This window comes from Corylus avellana, chromosome ca1, assembly GCF_901000735.1.
Source record: "Corylus avellana chromosome ca1, CavTom2PMs-1.0".
Taxonomy (NCBI): Eukaryota; Viridiplantae; Streptophyta; class Magnoliopsida; order Fagales; family Betulaceae; genus Corylus; species Corylus avellana.
In genome coordinates this window covers 894,765-916,504 of record NC_081541.1, presented here as the reverse complement: position 1 = coordinate 916,504, position 21,740 = coordinate 894,765, and the positions used below count along the sequence as shown (strand labels likewise).

The window sequence follows — 21,740 nt, the reverse complement described above, 5'->3', positions numbered from 1 at the left end:
AATTAGGGTTTTTTTCTAAACAATTAATTTGATCCTCAAATTGTACAAGTATGTAGTAATCAGCTCAAAAAACCTTTGATTTTCATGATCTCTCTCTCTCTCTAACTCTCACTCTCTCTCTGATGGGACAGCGGCCGGGTTGCCTGTCTTTAGTTTAATTGATGTAGTGTTTGAATTGTTCCGTGAACTTAGCACTAGAGTCCGTCAACCTGATTTTTGTTTTTTTGCCATATTTTCTCTTTGTTCCACATGCAGAAGAATTTATGAATATGAACAAATTGTTACCCGCAAGACACGATTGTCATACTTTTCCTCCCTAAGCCTATGGACTCGCAAGACCCCCGGACCTATAAATATATCCCCTCACTTCACCAATATTCACAAGCCAAAGAAGAACCAAAACATGGCAACCCATAATAAACAAGCATCCTTCCTACTATTCTCCCTACTAATCATCATCTCTTTGTTCAAGTCCTCTCAAGCGGCTGGGATTGCCATTTATTGGGGCCAAAGCGGCAATGAAGGCTCTTTGGCTGACACTTGTGCAACGGGAAATTATCAATATGTGAACATAGCTTTCTTAACCACATTTGGTGGCGGCAAGACCCCCGTACTAAACCTAGCCGGACACTGTAATCCCAGTGTCAATGGTTGTACCCGTCTAAGCACTCCTATCAAAGCTTGCCAAGCTCGAGGCATCAAAGTCCTCCTTTCTATTGGTGGTGGCATCGGAAGCTACTCTCTTTCTTCGGTCGACGATGCAAAGCAAGTAGCCAACTACCTTTGGAATAACTACTTAGGCGGTAGCTCAAATTCACGCCCTCTAGGCGATGCGGTTTTGGATGGTATTGATTTTGACATTGAGGCTGGCGGTTCAAACCACTGGGATGAACTCGCTAGGTCACTTAGCGGGTTCAGCCAACAAAAAAAGGTGTACTTAGCAGCAGCTCCACAGTGTCCATTCCCAGACGCTCACCTAGATGCCGCTATCAAAACAGGCTTATTTGATTATGTTTGGGTTCAATTCTACAACAACGGTCAATGTCAATACGCAGGCAATGCTAACAACCTTTTGAGTGCGTGGAAGAAATGGGCCACGGTTCAAGCTAAGCAAGTGTTCTTGGGGCTGCCGGCGGCTGCCGCAGCTGCTCCAAGCGGTGGATTTATTCCGGCCGATGTGCTCAAGGCTCAAGTTCTTCCATCCATTAAGAGTTCACCGAAGTATGGAGGGGTTATGCTTTGGAGCAAATTGTTTGATAATGGGTATAGTGCAGCCATAAAGGGCAGCATCTAGATCGCATGCATGCCTAATAAATAAGTTACACATCACATGCGCGCAATTGGTTTCCCTATCTATGGTGTAACATCATGTACTTTTATGAGAAGTAGCTAGCCTCTGAATAAGTTACAGATCAATAGATGTTTCGCTACCTTTTATGGATATTGTAACATGCATGTATCTTTATGACAACTACCCTCTTAATTAGTACGCTTTAATTATTACGTGCTTATAATTAGTTTGTGTCATAATTAACTGTATGATTTTTCAAGTATCATATGACCAGCCATGATTTAAGTGAAGACTAAAATCTTCACTGCATGCTCCTTCTCGTTAATTAATATTAATTAAATAATTAATCACTATATGTATTATCAATTTAAACTATTGAAACTGTACTTTAACATGCATATATGGTATCAAAGTGAGAATTTTAAGTTAGGAACTTCACTTCATAATTTATTTCATATTTTAGTTAAATATTCTACGTATTAGCGGCCCGCATAAAAAGTTAGAAGAAGTTTCAAAATATTAATTTAATAAGTAAATTCATCATTTTTTATTAGTTTAATTTTTTTTTTTTAGATAAACACTAATTAATTTCCACCTCCTCCTATATTTCTCCTCGTCTTGATCACGTTCACAACACTCGTACGTGGAAGAGATTACTTCTCTTGGGTGCTAGCTTATTGATCAGGGCATAAATGATGCGCTTTTGATCCAACGTACGGTTCTTCATATTGGATGATTAGATCAAGGCCAGGCTCAAGTATATTAGGTGGTCGCTTAAGGCCCATAATTAAGAATTGTACGATAAATATATATATTTTTTAAAACAAAAAGAAAAATTGTTTAGGGCCCTAATATGATTAAAAAAAAAAAAGGTTAGTAAATAGTCTCTTGGAAAGTCCATTTGTTTACTTTTTTTTTTATAAAGTCTCATTTTTACATTCATGAAAGTCTTGAAGGTGCATAACTTTTCTCCAACATCAATTTGAATTAAATACTCAAAAGAAGATGGAAAGTCTTTAAAGTGCATAAATTCTCATTGTTTGCATTATGCAACATATAGAATTAAAACACTCAAAAAGTCTTCAATGTCCAACCTTTTTTTCGCATCATATTCAATTACAAATCACTCTTTGTACGTAACTTTCTATTCTCTATTTATTTTTCCCTTCAAGCCTTATTTGAAAATTGAATTCTTCTCCTCTTTACCAAAACTTTCATGATTTTCCAAAAATTCACAATTCAGGTCCTTGAATCAAGTGGCAGGTCTTTTTTATATCTTATAAATAATAATAATAATAATAATAATAATAAAGGGTTAGACAATACTCCCTAATTACCAAAAACTTCATTATGGTCAGCCACTTGCATTAATTTTTTTATTCGATTATCATGCATGAGTTATTGAATTTCCATATATGATGAGTGATAACTAATTATTATGAAAATAATTTGTTCTTTGTGTACGTAGATTAATGAGACGAGAGTGTTAGATAATCCTATCATAAAATAAAGCTGATCAAATAGTTTATTTGATAAGTCAGGTTCTATAGTGTTCTATGTTATAGATGCCTACTAGAAAATATGCAGTTGGATATGAAAAAATAATATTAAAATAAATAATATTTAATTAGGGGAGATCCGATGGATATGAGGCCAGAACAAATTTGGTTCTTAGCTAGGGGAAATCCGAACAAAATCTGTATATATGGAGGTAGCAATGGAAGTAGCTGGAACGTTAACATACTTCATGGATGGTACTTTAGGTTCTCGATTGATAAAAAGAAATAATAAAGAAAAAAAAAAAGATTGGGGGATATGGATACAAATATATATATGATCCCAAAAACTCTAAACATCTTTCGTGCAATTGGGCACTGTAAAGTTAGGAAGATTTTTAAGAATATTTTCATGTCATATATATATTCACCTTGCAGGTTTGTCTCTGTGATACTGATATATTAACGTAGATCGAGTTTAGTTAAATTAATGAAGCAAATTAAACTGGCCAACGGAAGAGACCCAACATTAACCCATTGGACTAGATCCGATCGACCCAATTTGACATTAATTTGCCCATCAGTCTAGATTCCACAATCAACTCGAAGTAGTTGACGTTCAGATATTCTTAACCAACGCTTAAAATGAACTCCTTTTAGCTGCCCACCAGAAGCATCCATCATAAGCTAAGTGAACAGATATTATAAAATCTCTCTTATATTCAATAAAATCTTATAAAATCTCTCCTATATATATATATATATATATAGTCAATAAAATTGTTGAAATCGCTATCTAAATCACACATCTGAGAATATCATATTTGGTCAGGATAATGTATAAAATTAATAGAACGAATCGCGACCTCCGTGATCAAAGTGATAAGGTTAAGGTTATGCCGTACGTTAAGCATACGATAGTATGGGTGGACCAATTAGATGCATTGATCTAGTCAAACCTAGCTTGATAAAAGGAGCCGACCCGTAGCGTATTGCTCAAACATTGAATCTTCATGCTTGTGCAGTGTGCACTGACATAATTAATTTGATATAACAGTATCAAGTGATCGACCAGATATTTCGCTCTTTCTCAAGCTCGATCAATTTATGGTAATGTGTAATTTACACGCTGTTATATAATAACTAACTAGCTACTAATAGTTAATTAATTAATTATAGTTTTGTATCACTCGCTCTTTTCTAGATATTAATTGATTCAATTCGCACATTTTATTGATGCTAATTAATCTGTTGTCGTTTTGATAATGCTTATCCTTTTGCTTTTGATGTAACCATTCATGTTTCAAGGATAACCTGAGATCCAATGACAGCAAGAGTATAAAATTAAAGGAGTAATAAACAAAATGATTGATTTGATCTTTTTTTTTTTTTTAATTGAATAAAGGAAAGGGTTATAGGGGAGGGTGTTTTTCACCTCTGATCCGGATGGAAAAGAGAATGGGAGACCCTATAGGAATGCTTCCAAAAACAAGATTGAAAGCGGCCCACTTAACTAAAGCATATGTACGAAAGTTGGCACATCTAGACACTTTCAAAACATTCCAGCTAGGAAAGGAAGATAAAGTAACACTAATGTCCAAAATACAATTTGCAAAGGACCAAGAAGAGAAGAAGGAGGGATTATTAATAGCTAACACTACTAAAAGAGTATCCCCTTCTATAAAAAAATTGTCACTGGTCAAAGAGACAACCAAACGAGACGTGAGAAGAGCAGCAGAAGTTTCCCCAGTAAGAGCATCTGTGGAAGATAACTTATGAGTAACTGCCATGATAATGTTGCCAGAAGCATCTGAGATGATCGACTCCCGCAGCGTATATTAAGGACATATATACAACATTTATTTTATTTTTTATTTATTATTTTTTATTTAATTTGTAAATTATAAACTCCCATTTCATATACAAAGCGATTAACATTTTAATTTTGATGGAACGCCCATGAGGTGATATCTTATCATATAAATTAAACCCTGGTATGATAGAGATATGAAATAATGAACTATTTGTGCTCAATGACAATTCTAGAGAAATGATTTTCACGTTAACGTTGTCAGGGTTAGTCAACCTGCAGCACTTCTTGCACTAATAAGTAAGCTTCATCGATCCATGCAGCTCCTTGATTCAGATTATACAGCTCATCAATCGTTTTGGAATTAAATATTGATAAGCATCATATTGGTCAAGTTATCCCAAGAGCACTGGGAGTCTGGGAACCCTATAAAAGGAGCCTTCCCTTAATATTGTGAAAGCACAAAGCACCCGCCAACAAAAGAAAACAAACTTCAGATTGAGCAAAAATGGCCATCAATCTTCGAGTCACACCTATACTCTTTGCCCTCTTACTCGCCCTGAGCCTAATCCAAACCTCTGATGCAGGTGGCATTGCCATCTACTGGGGTCAAAGTGGCAGCGAGGGAACCCTAATCCAAACCTGTGCCACCGGAAGATACAAGTACGTAAACATAGCCTTCCTCAACAAATTTGGCGGTGGCCGAAAACCAGAAATCAACCTCGCAGGTCATTGCAACCCAGCATCCAACGGATGCAAGATTGTTAGCAATGGCATTAGATATTGCCAAAAGCGTGGAGTTAAGGTGATGCTCTCCATTGGAGGTGGAATTGGAAGTTACTCCCTAACTTCTGCTAAGGATACACAAAACACAGCACTCTATTTGTGGAACAATTTCTTGGGTGGCAAATCAGCATCACGTCCATTAGGAGATGCCATATTGGATGGTATAGACTTCGACATAGAGGTCGGCTCGACAAAATATTGGGCTAACCTCGCACGAGACTTGAAGGCATATAGCAAGCCTGGAAGAAAGGTGTACTTAAGCGCAGCTCCCCAATGTCCATATCCTGATAGATTTCTTGGTGACGCCCTTAACACAGGCCTTTTTGACTATGTTTGGGTTCAATTCTATAATAATGGTCCGTGCCAATATAGTTCAGGTAACATCAACAAACTTATCAATTCATGGAACCTATGGACTAAGTCATTGAAGGCTGGAAAGTTATTTTTGGGCTTACCGGCAGCTCCACAGGCAGCCGGAAGTGGGTATGTTCCACCCAACGTGCTCACTTCTCAAATTCTTCCTATCATAAAGAAGTCGCCAAAGTATGGAGGTGTGATGCTTTGGTCAAAGTATTATGATGATAGGACTGGATATAGTTCTAAAATTATAAAAAATGTATGAAGTGTGTTTTCTCTAAGTTTTAATAATCGTGACAACCAGTTGGATGTCCTTGTATGGCTCTCAAGTTAAAAAATAAAAACCCTAGATAAATAAAAGATCTTGGGAGTACCGTTTAGGGTAATTGAGTGTATGTCATCTATCACATTTGTATTATTGTACTTCACCTATTGTGCTATGTCATGCCTATATATTTATGGTTGATCGATCACCTTCTTTCTTTTCTTCCTTCATCATCCAATAATTTTTTTTTTCCTTGTATTTATTTATTTTCTTTTTTAATGTCTTAACAGTATATGGTTGATAACTTTTAAGAAATGCATTTTGGGAAAACATATACTCTCCCGCGTTTCTAAAACATGCTTGTAGTTGTGAGCCTAAAATTTGATAATAATAATAAGGATAAAGTTCACTTAACCTCCTCAAACTACTATTCCAATGGCAATCTACTCCATAAACTATCAATTACGACAATTTACTCCTAAAACTACCAAAACAATGACAATGTATCCCCCAATGCTAACAAATGACGAAATTATCCATATAAAATTTTCAATAAGACTAAAATACTCTTAAAATTTTGAAAAAAAATTAAAATTTAGTATTTTTATTTTTATTTTAGTAAGGGTAATTTCGTCATTTTTTGAAAATTTGAGGTACATTGTCATTGTTTTGATAGTTTGGGGGGTAAATTGTCGCAATTGATAGCTTGAGAGGTAGATTATCATTGGGATGGTAGTTTGAGGAGGTTAAATAGACTTTACCCTAATAATAATAATAATAATAAATAAAAAAATAACACTTTTCAGTTAAAAACACATGCACTTATTTATGGCTCTCCTTCTTTTGGGCTGTGGGGTGGGGGCCCTGGAGATGTTCTTTTGGTCTTTGGCATTGACGCCCACTTAGAAATTCGTGACGGAGTGTTACGTTTAATATTTTATTAAGGCCCAGTTAAGAATGATTGCTACCAATGGGCAAATTGACCCATTGCAGAGGCCTAATACAATTATTCGTGATGGAATAATTTGGTTGTGATTTTGATGGTCTAGTCAGACTAGCTTGACAAATGAGCCGGCCCATAAATTATGGCGATCGACGACGTTGATTCGTTGAACTTCATCATCTAACATGTACGACATATGACAAATATTCTTTATTTCACATTAACAAGAGAATTGCTTATTCAAAAAAAAAAAAAAAAAAAAAAAAAACAAACAAGAGAATTGCTATTTTCATTCATGATAAGCTAACTTGCCGAACATAATTTTATTTACTTATCTAACAAAAAATTAAATAAAACATAAATCAATACACCAAATATAAATTAAAAAAATATATTGTTTTATGGTCAAGGTTATCTTTAGATAGTTTGGTCAAAAAAAAAGATTATTAGGCAATCTTGTTATCGGGTAAGGAATTGTTTTCATGTAAACGTTCTCAGAGTTAGTCAACCAATACTTCTAGAACTAATAAGTCAGCTTTCATCCTCCTTTGACTAAACCGTATTGGAATTAATTAATTTAATGAGCATCGTTGGTCAAGTTATCCCAAAGGGCACTAGGAACACTATAAAAGGAACCTTCCCTTTACAATATGAAAGCACAAATTAAGCACCCCCAACAAAAGAAAACCAACTTCATATTTGAGCAAAAATGGCTAGCCATCTTCGACTTACACCTCTACTCTTTCCTCTATTATTCGGCCTAAGCCTAATCCAAATCTCTGACGCCGGTGGCATTGCCATTTATTGGGGTCAAGGTGGCAACAAGGGAACTCTAATTCAAACCTGTGCCACTGGACGATATAAGTATGTAAACATAGCCTTTCTCAACAAATTTGGTAGCGGTCGAAAGCCAGAAATCAACCTTGCGAATCATTGTAACCCAGCTTCCAATGGATGTAGAGTTGTTAGCAATGGCATTAGATATTGCAAAAGGCCTGGAGTCAAGGTAATGCTCTCCATAGGAGGTGGAATTGGAAGTTACTCTCTGTCTTCTGCTAAGGATGCACAAAACACAGCACGCTATTTGTGGAACAATTTCTTGGGTGGCAAGTCACCATCACGCCCATTAGGAGATGCCATAGACTTCGCTATAGAGCTTGGCTCAAAAAAATATTGGAATAACCTTGCACAGTACCTAAAGGCATATAGCAAGCCGGGAAGAAGTTTGTACTTAAGCGCAGCTCCCCAATGTCCATTACCTGATAGATTTCTTGGTGCCGCCCTTAACACAGGCCTTTTTGACTATGTTTGGGTTCAATTCTATAATAATGCTCAATGTCAATACAGTTCAGGTAACATCAACAGACTTATTAGTTCATGGAACCGATGGACTAATTCAATGAAGGCCGGGAAGTTATTTTTGGGTTTATCGGCAGCTCCACAGGCAGCCGGAAGTGGGTATGTTCCACCTAATGTGCTCACTTCTCGAATTCTTCCTATCGTTAAGAGGTCGTCTAAGTATGGAGGTGTGATGCTTTGGTCAAAATATTATGATAATAGGACTGGATATAGTTCTAGAATTGTAAGAAATGTATGAGTTGGATATGGCTCTCAAGTCAAAAACACACAACAAATAAAAGATCTTGGGAGCTCGAGTATCGTTTATTACTTCATCAAATCTTATTGTACTTTACTTATCATGCTATGTCATGCCTATATCCTGATGGTTGCTCACCTCCTTTCTTTTCTTCATTCAACATCCAATTTTTTTCAACTATTTATTATTTATTTTTTTAACAAAAACATGGTTGATAAGTTAAAAGAAAATTCATTTGGAAAGCATCTCCTTTCCCACTTTTCTAAAACATGCTCTTGACTTCTGAGTATAAAATTTAAAACAAAAGCACTTTATATTTAAAACAAACTCCGGTCAAGTGTCATTTGATGCTCGTTAGAACGTTGTACAACAAATTTGTGAAACCCTATATCGATCTCGTTTGAATGAAACTTATTCTCGTTCAAACGAGATTGTTGCAAATCATGAAACCCTAGCCGAACTTAGCTTAAAAAGTTATGTTTTCTCTCATTCTATATAAATCTCACATATCACAACTTCTATACACATTGGAAGGCTATGTTTCATTGATTTGGGAGAGATTTAAATTTTTTCTTGAGCCAAAATTGTTCTAAAACTTTTCTTAGTTTCATTGTCCTCATTCAAACCACAAAAGGTCTACGGCCACCAAAGTTCTGGGTTGAAGCGGACAAGGTTTGTTCTTGAACGTTATCATATAGAAGAAGGCTATAGGTTCTAGAATCACTGCAGTGAGAGGTAAATATGTTGTTTGCATGGTCACAAATTGGGTTTCGAGTTACAAAAGTTTGGAGAATAAGAACAATATGTAAAACAAGTTTACCATGGCGGATTCGTCTCAAAGTAGTTTTACTTTTGAATGATTCTTCAAAAGGTTTTTACTTCATTATTAAAATTATTTATGTTGTTTGATTGTATGCTCTTATAGATTTTGGTATTAATAAATGTGGTAACTGAATTGATAATTTTCTTGATAATATTCTAGTGTTTAACAACTTGTGGTCTAAATCAAGAATTTTCAATCGCTTCTTCAGGGATTAATCTTGATTGCATGCCCATAGTCTTGTTGCAAAATATTTATGCTTCTCCTCATTAATTTGGGTTGTGGGGGCCAATCGACTTAGAAATTAGTGACCGGGAGTGTTGTGTTTAATCCTTTATTAAGGCCCGGCCCATTTAAGAATGATGTCATTTCCAGTGGACAAATTGACCCATGGCTAAATCAATTTCAAATTATCCCATCAGTCTTGATTCCACTATCAAGTTGATATTCAGAATCTTAAAAATGGCTTAAAATGAATTCATTTTAACCATATATCCTTGCTCATTCTAGAGGACAAGACTTGCTAATGGGGTCTTTTCCACTTTTATTTATAATAGAAAAAGAAATGGATAATGAGTGGGAGTTTAGCAATTAAGTATGCACAAGAGTTGTCACATTTTGAAATCTTTAAAACAGTTCACTTTTCAAGAAAAATTAGATACCGGTAAACAGTGGGGGGCAGGCGCCCCTACCCGCCCTTTAAAAAATTTTTGAAAATTTTTTTTTCTAAGGGTAATTTTTTTAGTTTTTTTGACTCTTAACTCCTACTCCTCATTCTTTCATCCTTTCTAATACAAATTCTTAGATTCACCGCTGAAGGTAAATGTAGACAATAGAAGCACCCGACCATATGTGAAAAAGGTAACCTTCATTGATTGACATTTGGTAATATCATATAATTAGGTCAAGATAACGCATAAAATTTAATATAAAAGAACCCCCCTCGAGAAATTTTGTAAGGATGGAATAATGGTTGTGATTTTGATGGGCGACGGCGTTGAATATATGCGCCATGGTCTAAACGAACTAGCTTGATCAAATGAGCTGACCCATAAATTACGGCGCCGACGTTGAACTTCAATAGAAATAACAAGACAATTATGGCTCCTTTTTTAGGGAAGAAATTTGGAGTTATATATATATTCAACATTTAAACTCATAACATCGTAAATTAATATAATTAATATATGGGGGTAATGCCATTATAAATTTAGTCATATTTCAGTGACGTGTCATGTGTATAACGTATGCTAGTCAGTAGTAAGGAAAACAACAACCAAGTCACGTTGCATACAAATAATAATAAGAGCCCCATTAATGCCGATATGTAACCAAGAAGGATCATACAACACACCAAAGAAAAGACAAGCATATATATATAACTAGCTTACATGCATTTAAATCATGACAAATGGTAAACGATAGAAACTATCGAATACATATATGCAGCTGGGCTGTCGAAGACAATATATAGGAATTCAAATATTTACTAACAAAATTCACAAATCCCTTGTACTATGATATTATAATAAGAGATATGAACTAATTAAACTATATTTATGTTCCATGTGCACTTTGTAAAATATGGCCACCCCTTTGTCGTTTTTTTTCTAATGAACGTGTTTTGTACGTATTGATTATTCCCTAATTTTGAATTTATAATTGATTTAAAATTTCTTTAATTAGCTCTCATGTTGTGCATTTGTCTTCACATTCTTAGAGTAAGTCAACCAATCCTGCTTAAAACCGAGTCAGCTTCAGCCTACAATTGACTAAAGTTCTATACAGCTCAACTATATTTGAATTAACTGAAACGCGTTATTGGTCAAATTTTCAAGCTTGGAATACTCCCAACTCTATAAAAGAAGCCTCCCCTTAACATTATGTGAGCACAAAACACATTCACACAAACATGGCTAGAAATCTTAGACTTACACCGCTACTCCTTCCCCTCTTGTTCTTGACGGCCTTGATCAAAACTGCCCACGCTGGTGGCATCGCCATCTACTGGGGTCAAAACGGCAACGAGGGAACACTAACAGACACGTGTGCTACTGGAAGATATTCGTACGTAAACGTAGCCTTTCTCAACAAATTTGGCAATGGCCAAACCCCGGATATCAATCTTGCGGGTCATTGCAACCCAGCATCCAATGGGTGCACAATAGTCAGCGATGGCATTAGAAATTGCCAAAAGCGTGGAATCAAGGTGATGCTCTCCATTGGAGGTGGAATTGGAAGCTACTCTCTAGCTTCTGCTGCGGATGCAGAAAATGTAGCGCAATATTTGTGGAATAATTTCTTGGGTGGTAAGTCATCATCACGTCCCCTAGGCGACGCCGTATTAGATGGCATAGACTTCGACATAGAGCTTGGGTCGACTCAATACTGGGAGGATCTTGCAAAGTACCTAAAGGCATATAGCAAACCAGAAAGAAAGGTGTACTTGAGCGCAGCTCCCCAATGTCCATTTCCAGATAGCTTTCTTGGTACTGCCCTTAACACAGGCCTTTTTGACTATGTTTGGATTCAATTCTACAACAATGCTCCATGCCAATATAGTTCAGGTAACATCAATAACCTAATAAGTTCATGGAACCGATGGACGACGTCGATAAAGGCCGGGAGGATATTTTTGGGTTTACCAGCAGCTCCTCAAGCAGCTGGAAGTGGGTATATTCCTCCCGACGTGCTGACTTTTAAAATTCTTCCCATCATTAGAAAGTCACCTAAATATGGAGGTGTGATGCTTTGGTCAAAATATTATGATGATCAGACTGGATATAGCTCCACCATTTTGAAGAGCATATGAATCATGCTTTTGTCCTTTTTTAAATGATAATTATTGAGTTGTGTATCTTTTTCAATCCAAGATCTTGACTATATGGTTCTTGGCTTTAATAATAAATGAAATACATAAATAAATATGTGTGTTATTTAAGTTGACTTTTCTTTTTATTTTTTTCTTCATTTTTTGTCTGTTTTTTTCCTGAGTGACAAATATATATATATAAACTTTTAAAGGTAAAAAATAATCAATTGTGAGGCCAAGCCCATCTGTTCGAACAGGTGCCCCAGCTTGGTCTTCCACTTGCTCAGCCTGTTCTTTGCTAAAATGGACAACTCTATTAATACTAACAATTTCAAATGAAATTATTTTTTCGAAAGAAAAATGGGATCTTGTTAAGGCCACTGCTTAACAAGAGAATAAGAAAAGGTTAAATATTTCATATCATGCATTTTGCTTTTAATGGTGACGTTAATTAGGTCAAAATAATCAACAAATCTGATGCAAAGAAAGTACTCCACAAACATAGCCGTTAGGACGCCGTATTAATTAAGGTATTGTGACGAGGTTAATTATGCCGTCACGCAAGAGTGTACTAATATATAATAGGGAGCCACCCATTTAGTGTGGCGTAAACGTTGAGCTTCATCCTTGAGGAACAATTTGGATATTTTTAATAATGCTTATAAAAAAATAATCGGTATTTAATCATTTTTAAACAGAGTGAGATTTGAGAATATTCTATTCTCAAGACAGATATTAACACTACTGCACGCACTCACTCCTATCATATGATTCATATATCATCAATATTGGTGAGATCTCATCCATTTTCGTAGCATATATAGAATCATCCACATTATATCAATTATCGAGGAAAGAGATGTAGTAAATAAAACAACATAAAAAAACACGTTGCAAATAAATATGAAACAAATAATTGAAAACATAAAGTGGGGAAAACTCTGTTACACAAATATCAAACATAGAAAAATGGGTAGCTATCTTAACACCGTGGCAAATTAGGTGCTAAAACCTTGCCAATTGAGACGCAAAAAATTAAGAAAAGGAAAATGAATTGACATTAAAGAGCATAAAAAATAAAAATAAAAAAATAAAAAAGAAGAAAAAAAGAAAAAAGCATATTGTTGGGCTTAACAACCCGAATATCTGGCTTCCTAAGTATAAGGCCCAAGCTTAAAACCCATTTACTATAAGAGACCCACTAAAAGCCTATGGTGCCTAATAGATGACAATAATCAAAGGGATTTGAAACTGTCTCATGGCAAGCATCTAAGACTTACTATAAAAAGGGACACTCTCTCCAAAAGACAAAAGCATGTATATCTTTCTCTCTAAAAACTCTCTATTTAGTTTTCTCTCTCTCATGTAGAAGACTACTTAACTATTGGTGTGTCCCTGGTCCCAGAGAATCAAAGGACTTTAGGGACTACCTTCGCTATTTTGTAGAAAATTCATCGCCGGTTCAACCATTCGAAAACTGTTCTTACAAATATTATTCTCATTGATTCAAAAATGTTGCTTTCGCATCTCCTCTTATGAACAATGTCACATACAAGAGAGAAGGTATGATAACTACACTTTTTTATAAATGTAAATCACGTATAAATCAGTGAAATTTACTTGAATTTTAAAGCAAAACATGTCATTGTCAAATTGTAGAAAATCAGGGGAATCCTTGAAGCTATAAAAGAGAACAACCCCCAATGGCATGGCAGCAAAAAACATTGGTGGGATTGCCTTATTGATATACTAGCAACAATGGCTAGAATTCCTCTATTCCTTCCCCTCCTAATCTTGCTGAGCCTCATCAAACCCTCTCACGCTGGTGGCATTGCCATCTATTGGGGTCAAAGTGGCTACGAAGGAAGCCTAACCGAAACATGTGCGACAGCAAAATACTCCCATGTAATCATATCTTTCCTATACCAATTTGGCAATGGCCGAACCCCAGAAATCGACCTTGCGGGTCACTGCAACCCAGCATCCAATGGGTGCACTGTAATTAGCAATGGCATAAGAAGTTGCCAAGCTCGAGGAGTTAAGGTGCTGCTCTCCATTGGAGGAGGAATTGGAAGTTACTCTCTAGCTTCTTCATTGGATGCTCAAAATGTAGCTGATTATTTGTGGAACAATTTCTTGGGTGGGCAATCACCTTCACGTCCTCTAGGTGACGCCGTATTAGATGGTATAGACTTTGACATAGAGCTTGGCTCAACATATCATTGGGCAGATCTTGCTCGTTGCCTGAAGGCATATAGTCAGCCAGGAAGAACAGTGTTGTTGAGTGCAGCTCCTCAATGTCCATTTCCTGATATGTTTCTTGGTAACGCTCTTAACACAGGGCTTTTCAACTACGTTTGGGTTCAGTTCTATAATAATGCTCCCTGCCAATACAATGTGGGTAATGTCAACAACCTTATAAGTTCATGGAATCGATGGACTACGTCCATAAATGCAGGGAGTGTGTTTATAGGGTTACCTGTGGCTCCAGGGGCGGCCGGAAGCGGGTATATTCCACCCAGTGTGCTAACTTCTCAAATCCTTCCGGTGATAAAGCAGTCACTTAAGTATGGAGGTGTGATGCTTTGGTCCAAGTATTTTGATAATAGGAGTGGATATAGTTCCTTCATCATAGCGAGTGTGTGAAGTTATTACTTCGAGTAGGCTACCCTGAAGTCATTGTATTGTATATGTGGTTTCATAGCCTCAAAGGGTAAACAGATAAATTGGGAATTTTAGGTTTGCATGGATTGATAGTTTGTACTTGGATGCTTCTTATAAATAAATAAATGTTGAATTTTGATTTTGACGTTCTTCTTTTAGCCCATGTATTTGTTTCTAAACTTGGTGTAACAGTGTCTCGAGTTTGACTGCAATTGTTGCTTTTTCTTTTGTTCTTTTTGTTATTTTCATGTTGCATATAGTTGTTTACCCCTTAAAGAGAAGGGCGTAACAGTGTAACACGGAGTGTGCACCACACCATACAATCCATAAGTAATAACCTAAGCAGGCAGAAAGTTGAACTGATTAGGCTTGTTCTCGTTAGTGCTCCATGATGAACACATGTGGAGTTTTGGGTGGTTTTAGAGACAACTGGAACAAACTAAAGAATCACTTTCTGATTAAGTGATGCGAGGAAAATATATTACGCTAGTAACACAACTACAATCAATTTTTCTTGCTGAGCCAAGAGTCATTTTTCTGCTAGGCAAACGAGAATAATTATAGTGTAGAAAAAAAGGGTACACTACTCTAATATATGAGATTGTAAAATATTTTTGCAAAATTATTCAAGATAATAAAGTTTAATTTTCTCAAGTTTTTTTTTTGTTTTTTATTTTTCAATTGTATTATGATTTAATATTCTGGATCATCGACAAATTGTGTTAGTCCTTATAGGAAAACTACGTTAGTTTTTAACAAGATGCACCAGCAAGCCGTTGAAATTTAACATATATCAGGAAGTTAAAAGGCCGAGTGTTTTAGGAAAAGAAAGGGGTAAATCAACACGAAGTAGATGGAATCTTGAAATACACATATATAACAATGCCAGCAAAAATTACACCAATCCACCCGAGGGAAGCCCCGAATAAATCTAAGCGTTCTGATAGTTTGAAATGATCACAGTGCATGGGCAAGTGGCAAAATGATGTGGGCTCATCAGCTTACTTAGCGCTTACGCTTGCCGGACCTGAATATAGTGAGTGGATTGGAATCGCCAGATGGGTTGTCTTCCACTCTGAAGAAGTGCTACCTCTTCACCCTCCTTCACCATCCCTTGATTCTGCATATGAAAACCAATAAAGTACATCATGCATAACGAAGATAGCCAGCCAACATAGAGAAACAGATATTTGATCATGCAAAACCTATTTCCATAAATTCTCAGTGCAAGGAAATCTACTTGAGCTTTCATGTGAAAGCTAGTACTCAAAGGCCAGAATATTGGTTGAATTATGAAAGGCATCTATTCATCACTAAGGGCTTTAAGTTATCAACGAACTCTGATTCCAAACCAGACTAACTCTGAACTAGAGCGAGGATAGTTTACTTAGCAGAGGTTGGAAGTGCAAAAATTATCTTAAATTGTCTTTTCTACAGGCATGCCCCCCAAATTTGAAATGTTTGAGATCATTCGTTACTCCCAATGGATAGCACAGTTGGTCATAAAGTATACCAGATACATCAAAAGCAAAAGCACAACTGCCATGGGACAGGAGATCTGGAACCCGTGTAGAATTATATATCCCATCTACACATGGATCCTTCCCAGATTGAAATTCAGACCCAGAAAGCCAGATGCATCACAAACCCAATGATGAGGAGAATTTTTTGGGTTTCGAAGAGAAACACAAATGAACATTGTAGAACTCAAAAGTCCAACATAAACTAAATCCTGATTTCATTTAGCTAAAATTGAGCAGATTACTACATCTCAACTACTGCAAAAGTAAGAGTGCAAGTGATTTTCCTGTTAAAAACTTCACCTTTAGTAGAGCTAAGGCATTCGCAAAGGTCTCTTCAGCATCATCTGAGAACTGCAAGTATATGGGGCACACTCCTTGATACGAAGCCAGCCTTTGTTGTATCCTCTTCCTGCATGGCCATCAAAGTTACACATTAGATTCACATTCCTTGTCTGTCCTCTGTCCCCTTACCTTTTATCTTTTATTTGCTAATCCAGTCAGTAATGAACTTACAGTTCAGTTCTTATATACTTTCACTCAGTCAAACTCAGATCAAATAAGGCATTTATTATTCCAGTTTTTCCAGGGCTAAGAACCTATCAAGAGAAAACTTATGCCTACAGAAATATCTAAGAGGATAAAAAATTTATGCCTGCAACATGGATGCCCAATATGCAATACTGTATCATAACCTCTCATGCAAACAGCATCCACATTGCACAACGAAAAAATTGAGATCCGGGGACATAAGAAACTCACTCATTTGTAAAAGCAAATATGGTGCCTGAAGGTCGATAGTGGCTCAGTAGGGTACCCATGAAACCAGTTCTGGTGAAGACAACAATTGAGGTTCCAAGAGTGTTAGACATCATGGTTGCATGGTAAGCAAACATCTCGCTCATATGGTTCTACAGAGAAGAAAACACTTCCAGTCAGTATTCAGAGCTTACATTCAAATTGATATTGGGGGAGAGAGACAAAGGGCAAGGGTGCTACAATGCAGATAGACTCAATGAAGCATCAAAATACATGAAAATTATATGTTAAATAACCTTGAAGGCTTGACCAAGATTAGGTGGCATTTCACCGCATGATATGGTAGCTTCCGTCCGTAATGCAACTGTGTGCATGACTTTAACAGCTTTCAAGGGGAACCTGCATGGCATTAAGGTGTAAAAGTTTACAAATAAACAATCCCCATTATTAAATCCCATAATGGCTTGTAGGCATTGTTGATGTTACTTTGAGTGTTGCAACTTGCAACTAGAGTCACTCCACTCTGATCATGCACATATTTAGTGACCAAAATTTGATATGCAAGCATTTCAAACCATTGAATCTATTGGCATTGCCATCCAGGGACATCAAATCTCTTTGTGTGCAAGGAGTGATCAGAAGTACATCTATTCCTCAACACTGGCTAAACCCTTGGATAGAGAAAGTGCTAACCCAATGCTGCCAGATGGTGGGTTCCAATGACAGACGTCTCTCGATGTGCATGATGCTCATAAAAAATATTCATCTAGTCACATCCAAGTAACCGACTAAAAAGTCAAAAAGAAGTAACTTACTTTCCATGAGCAGTTTCACCAGAAAGCATGACTGCATCAGCACCCTCTCGGACAGCGATGGCAATGTCTGATACCTCTGCTCTGGTTGGAGTTGGGTGTACAATCATGCTTTCCAGCATATTTGTTGCCACAATAACAGCTTTCCCCATGCTACGGCAGATTCTGATTATCTCCTCCTGCATTTTTAATTGAGAATCTTCTGAATGTCAGAGAATAACTCATACTTGATGTCTTAATAGTCCTGTATAATGACACCAATATGTGATGCCCTCTCTTCTGTTGCCCTTCTGGCAAAAATAAAATACCTGCAGAAGTGGAACCTCCTCAATAGGGAGCTCTGCTCCAAGGTCTCCTCTTGCAACCATTGCCTAAAATAAGAAGAGCATGTGTGACTTTCAAAGGGTATAAAAGTGACAGAAGCAGCCAGATTTAGACTAATACTTAAAAACACTTGATAATAGTCACAATCTTCAAGGTCTAAATGTAAATTTTAATAAAATTTAGCAGCAAATAAAAGATACAATGCAATGATTAGTATGATCACCCCATCAGATGCTGTGATAATGGAATGCAAATTTGGGATAGAGTCTGCACTTTCAATTTTTACAATGACGTGTATATCTGCACCACAGCCTGCCATATCAAATGGAAAACTGAATTATAATTTGTACTCTGGAGCAGGGTAACAAACATGTTTCCCAAATTTTGTTTTTAAAAATAAGAAATCATATCTGGATGTTTACTTTGCAGATAATTCTTCAATTCATGAACTACTTGTGCATCTTTAACAAAGGAAACAGCATAAAAGTCAACTTTGTTGTCTACTCCAAATTTGATATCATCCCAATCCTTCTCTGCAGCAAAGCAATATAGAAAATTATGTACATTTGCAAAAGGAAACAATTTCAGTACCTCCTCACCTTTAAAAGAGAGGGAGAGAGTGAGAGAGAAGAAGAAGAAGAAAATGCAAATCAGTAGGATATTGTAGAGTACATAATGATTCAAGGTCTAACCAGTGATGGAAGGCAGTGTTGCACTTTTTCCTCGAACATTTAAGTGACGCCTAGATTTAAGTTCTCCTCCATCAACAACTTCACACTTCACTGAATCTTCTGTCTTGGACTTCACCAAAAATGACATCATACCACCTGCAGAGTAGATCAAGAGTCAGCAGTGCACATATCTTAACAAGACATGTTACATTTTTTAAATTCTTGTCTACTATACAGACAGAGAGCTTGCCTTTTCAATTACACTTGTAATTCAAAGACCACTCAATTCTAAAGGAAGCAACAGTTACAATCTAAAAGGTCGTGAAGGTTATGAACCAGTGGAAAACTGTAGGCAAGAGGGATTAAGTTAAACTTCTTATGATAATTCATCTCAAGTACTTAAGGTAGAATTTTGTGGACATAAAACTGAAGCTAATAACAGCTCGTGAGGGCCTTAAGAGTTCTAAAATCTTATATAAAATGTGAAATCTGGGCATATGGCATCAGCATCTTTTTGCCCTATCCATGTTTTAATTCCCAAGTTCATAATAATCCTCAACCACCAGAACTCACTGGATTAGAATATCCTGAATTATCAATAGTGTGAGAGACGGTATATGTTATCTTATAAAGCGGCATATTCCATTTTGAAGTTGACGACATTCTTCCTTCCATGAAACAACATAATAAAGATTTCTAAAAGCATGTTGATTTCATCTTAGGACATGTGGGATTATAATTAACTTTCACAGTAAAACTCACAGCCAGTCAGGCATGCTCTGTTCGATCTCAGTAATCAGAAATTTTTATGAGAAAAGTTAAATTTGAGGAGTTCAATAGGAATGCTATAATAAGTGACAGAATCATGCATATGCCCACGCTAGTGTATAAGAGTAAACGTATCAGTGCACATGCAAATGGCCACACAAATATGACTTACAGACCAAGTTTCTTTACTGTCATTTACACCATTATCCTTCACTAAAATATGTGATATCCAAATATTTCACAAAATTAAGCTTGAACCATGAATAATAAAACTACTACCTCCTCTGAGCAAATATTTTTAATCTATGAGCACAGTTCAGGTGAAAGAAACTTCCTTGTTTACCAGAGAGGACAAATATAGCATACCATCAACAAGAAGCATGTCACCCACTTCTACGTCATTAACAAAATCATCATAGTTCACACTAACAGAATCTGCTGTGCCAACCCCTCTCCGAATTGTAAAAGTGAATTCTTGCCCACTCATTAATGTGATTGGTTGTGGCAGGTCCCCACTCCTAACTTCAGGACCCTGATGAAAACCAAAGAAAAAAGGATAAATTATTTAGAAATTAGATAAAACAAAATATTGATCAACCAAAAAAAATCAAGATACATATACTTGACTAGGAAATAACACAATAATATGAACTAGCAGGTTCCAATATTGCTCCTTACAATGTCCATGTAGCAACAAATTAGTTCCATTTTGGCATCTCCATGGCTAAGAGACTGCATATTTTTAGCTAAATTAACAATAAGATCCTAAACGTAGTCACCGTATGAATGGCACACAACATACATACTGCTTGCTTCCCGAATGCATAAAATGCAATGCCCTAATTATCAACAGTCCCTCCTCAAAGTGGGGAGGTCAAATACCTACTTCAATTTCTCTCCATGACTAGGATGCATAAAAACTCCAGAGGGAAGTTTAATGACTTCTTGTGCTACAAATAGAAAAGTCTTCCGCATATGCTTTTTATGACAGTAAATTCAGCTAACATAAATGCTACTGATACATCCATGTAAATATTTTTGGGAAGATGAACACCTAGAGGATTAAGTAAGACCCTTGATAATATGTTGGAACACCACCTTAATCCAAAAGCTTAAGCCTATTGATTTAGGTCCGGCTATATTATATCAATTGTTCAATCTCATCACAATTATTCGATGTGCATTATTTGTCAGTTTCTATATATATATATATTTCCAAATGATTAATTTACTATTTGTCAGTTTCTATCTAAACAATGCCTAACCTGCTTTAGCAGCGTGCTGTACTAATTTAACATAGAAGAAAATAGAATCGAATGTAAAGCATAGAATCGAATGTAAAGCAAAAACTTGCCTTGGTGTCGAGCATGATTGCAATTACATTGTCTTTGGATTGAGCATTATATTCCTTAACCAAATCTATAACTTTCTGATGAGACGCGTGGTCTCCATGAGACATGTTCATCCGAGCAACATTCATTCCAGCTTCGGCCAGCTTCCATATCATTTCACGCGTGTTGGTAGAAGGACCGATCGTGCACACGATCTTTGTCTTGCGTCTAACCGTCGGCTTGGACCACACGCCCACCGGTGACGAGTCGAGAAGTTGATGAACTTGTAGATGCTGAAATTGTTGCTCTCTCTGATCAGCATCTCACAAAAATGGTAAAAAAATAAATACGAGGAAAATTTTGCAAAGTTTATCTCTTTTTTTTCCCTCTTTTCTTTGCAACTTTAAGACAAATTATTAACAATAAATAATTTTCTTTGCTCTTTAATCCGTTTTCACAGCAACCAAAGAGAGTTGTCGAACAAACACATCAAGGCTCTGATTTCGTCTCAATGCACTCAGCATCCAAACGAAGCCTCTTAAACATTAAGCTTACTTAATTGCCTACTTATCAAATAAAGAAGCTTCAATTTTTCGCATCCTTTTGTTTTCAACTAGAACGAGAATTTTCAAAAACACGAAAAGTACTTCCAAACAATGGGCTTATAAAAAACGCTTCCAATTTTCCTACATTCCCTCCACACATAAACAAAAT

General features: G+C 36.3%; 6 protein-coding genes and 1 pseudogene across 6 annotated transcripts; 6 read left to right on the top strand and 1 right to left on the bottom strand.

Annotated features, from left to right (window-relative positions):
• Nucleotides 1-367: 367 nt before the first annotated feature.
• On the top strand, nucleotides 368-1,497 carry LOC132168082 (acidic endochitinase-like). Its single transcript, XM_059579155.1, has one exon. The coding sequence runs from the start codon at nucleotides 404-406 to the stop codon at nucleotides 1,292-1,294; it is 891 nt and encodes a 296-aa protein (XP_059435138.1). The 5' UTR covers nucleotides 368-403; the 3' UTR covers nucleotides 1,295-1,497.
• A 3,608-nt stretch (nucleotides 1,498-5,105) lies between these two features.
• LOC132167520 (hevamine-A-like) lies at nucleotides 5,106-6,005 on the top strand. Its single transcript, XM_059578521.1, has one exon. It carries the CDS (start codon nucleotides 5,106-5,108, stop codon nucleotides 6,003-6,005), a length of 900 nt encoding a protein of 299 aa, XP_059434504.1.
• Nucleotides 6,006-7,657: 1,652 nt separating this feature from the next.
• LOC132167645 (hevamine-A-like) lies at nucleotides 7,658-8,545 on the top strand. Its single transcript, XM_059578659.1, has one exon. The coding sequence runs from the start codon at nucleotides 7,658-7,660 to the stop codon at nucleotides 8,543-8,545; it is 888 nt and encodes a 295-aa protein (XP_059434642.1).
• A 2,709-nt stretch (nucleotides 8,546-11,254) lies between these two features.
• On the top strand, nucleotides 11,255-12,232 carry LOC132166928 (hevamine-A-like). The gene has a single exon (XM_059577785.1). The coding sequence runs from the start codon at nucleotides 11,278-11,280 to the stop codon at nucleotides 12,175-12,177; it is 900 nt and encodes a 299-aa protein (XP_059433768.1). The 5' UTR covers nucleotides 11,255-11,277; the 3' UTR covers nucleotides 12,178-12,232.
• Nucleotides 12,233-13,932: 1,700 nt separating this feature from the next.
• Nucleotides 13,933-14,823, top strand: LOC132167528 (hevamine-A-like). Its single transcript, XM_059578532.1, has one exon. The coding sequence runs from the start codon at nucleotides 13,936-13,938 to the stop codon at nucleotides 14,821-14,823; it is 888 nt and encodes a 295-aa protein (XP_059434515.1). The 5' UTR covers nucleotides 13,933-13,935.
• Nucleotides 14,824-15,693: 870 nt separating this feature from the next.
• On the bottom strand, nucleotides 15,694-21,337 carry LOC132167660 (plastidial pyruvate kinase 2-like; the record flags this gene model as incomplete). Its single annotated transcript, XM_059578673.1, is given in 11 exon segments — nucleotides 15,694-15,961; nucleotides 16,665-16,773; nucleotides 17,124-17,272; nucleotides 17,417-17,519; nucleotides 17,936-18,111; nucleotides 18,241-18,303; nucleotides 18,480-18,568; nucleotides 18,679-18,789; nucleotides 18,949-19,083; nucleotides 20,062-20,227; nucleotides 21,050-21,337. Coding segments are annotated over 11 exon segments (1,497 nt in total), but the record flags the coding sequence as incomplete, so codon positions are not given.
• A 200-nt stretch (nucleotides 21,338-21,537) lies between these two features.
• Nucleotides 21,538-21,740, top strand: part of LOC132191601 (hevamine-A-like) — an 819-nt pseudogene continuing 616 nt past the window's right edge.

Bases quoted from the DNA above. Each gene is read 5' to 3' on its own strand.
- LOC132168082 (XM_059579155.1), top strand. From the start codon at position 404: ATGGCAACCCATAATAAACAAGCATCCTTCCTACTATTCTCCCTACTA.
- LOC132167520 (XM_059578521.1), top strand. From the start codon at position 5,106: ATGGCCATCAATCTTCGAGTCACACCTATACTCTTTGCCCTCTTACTC.
- LOC132167645 (XM_059578659.1), top strand. From the start codon at position 7,658: ATGGCTAGCCATCTTCGACTTACACCTCTACTCTTTCCTCTATTATTC.
- LOC132166928 (XM_059577785.1), top strand. From the start codon at position 11,278: ATGGCTAGAAATCTTAGACTTACACCGCTACTCCTTCCCCTCTTGTTC.
- LOC132167528 (XM_059578532.1), top strand. From the start codon at position 13,936: ATGGCTAGAATTCCTCTATTCCTTCCCCTCCTAATCTTGCTGAGCCTC.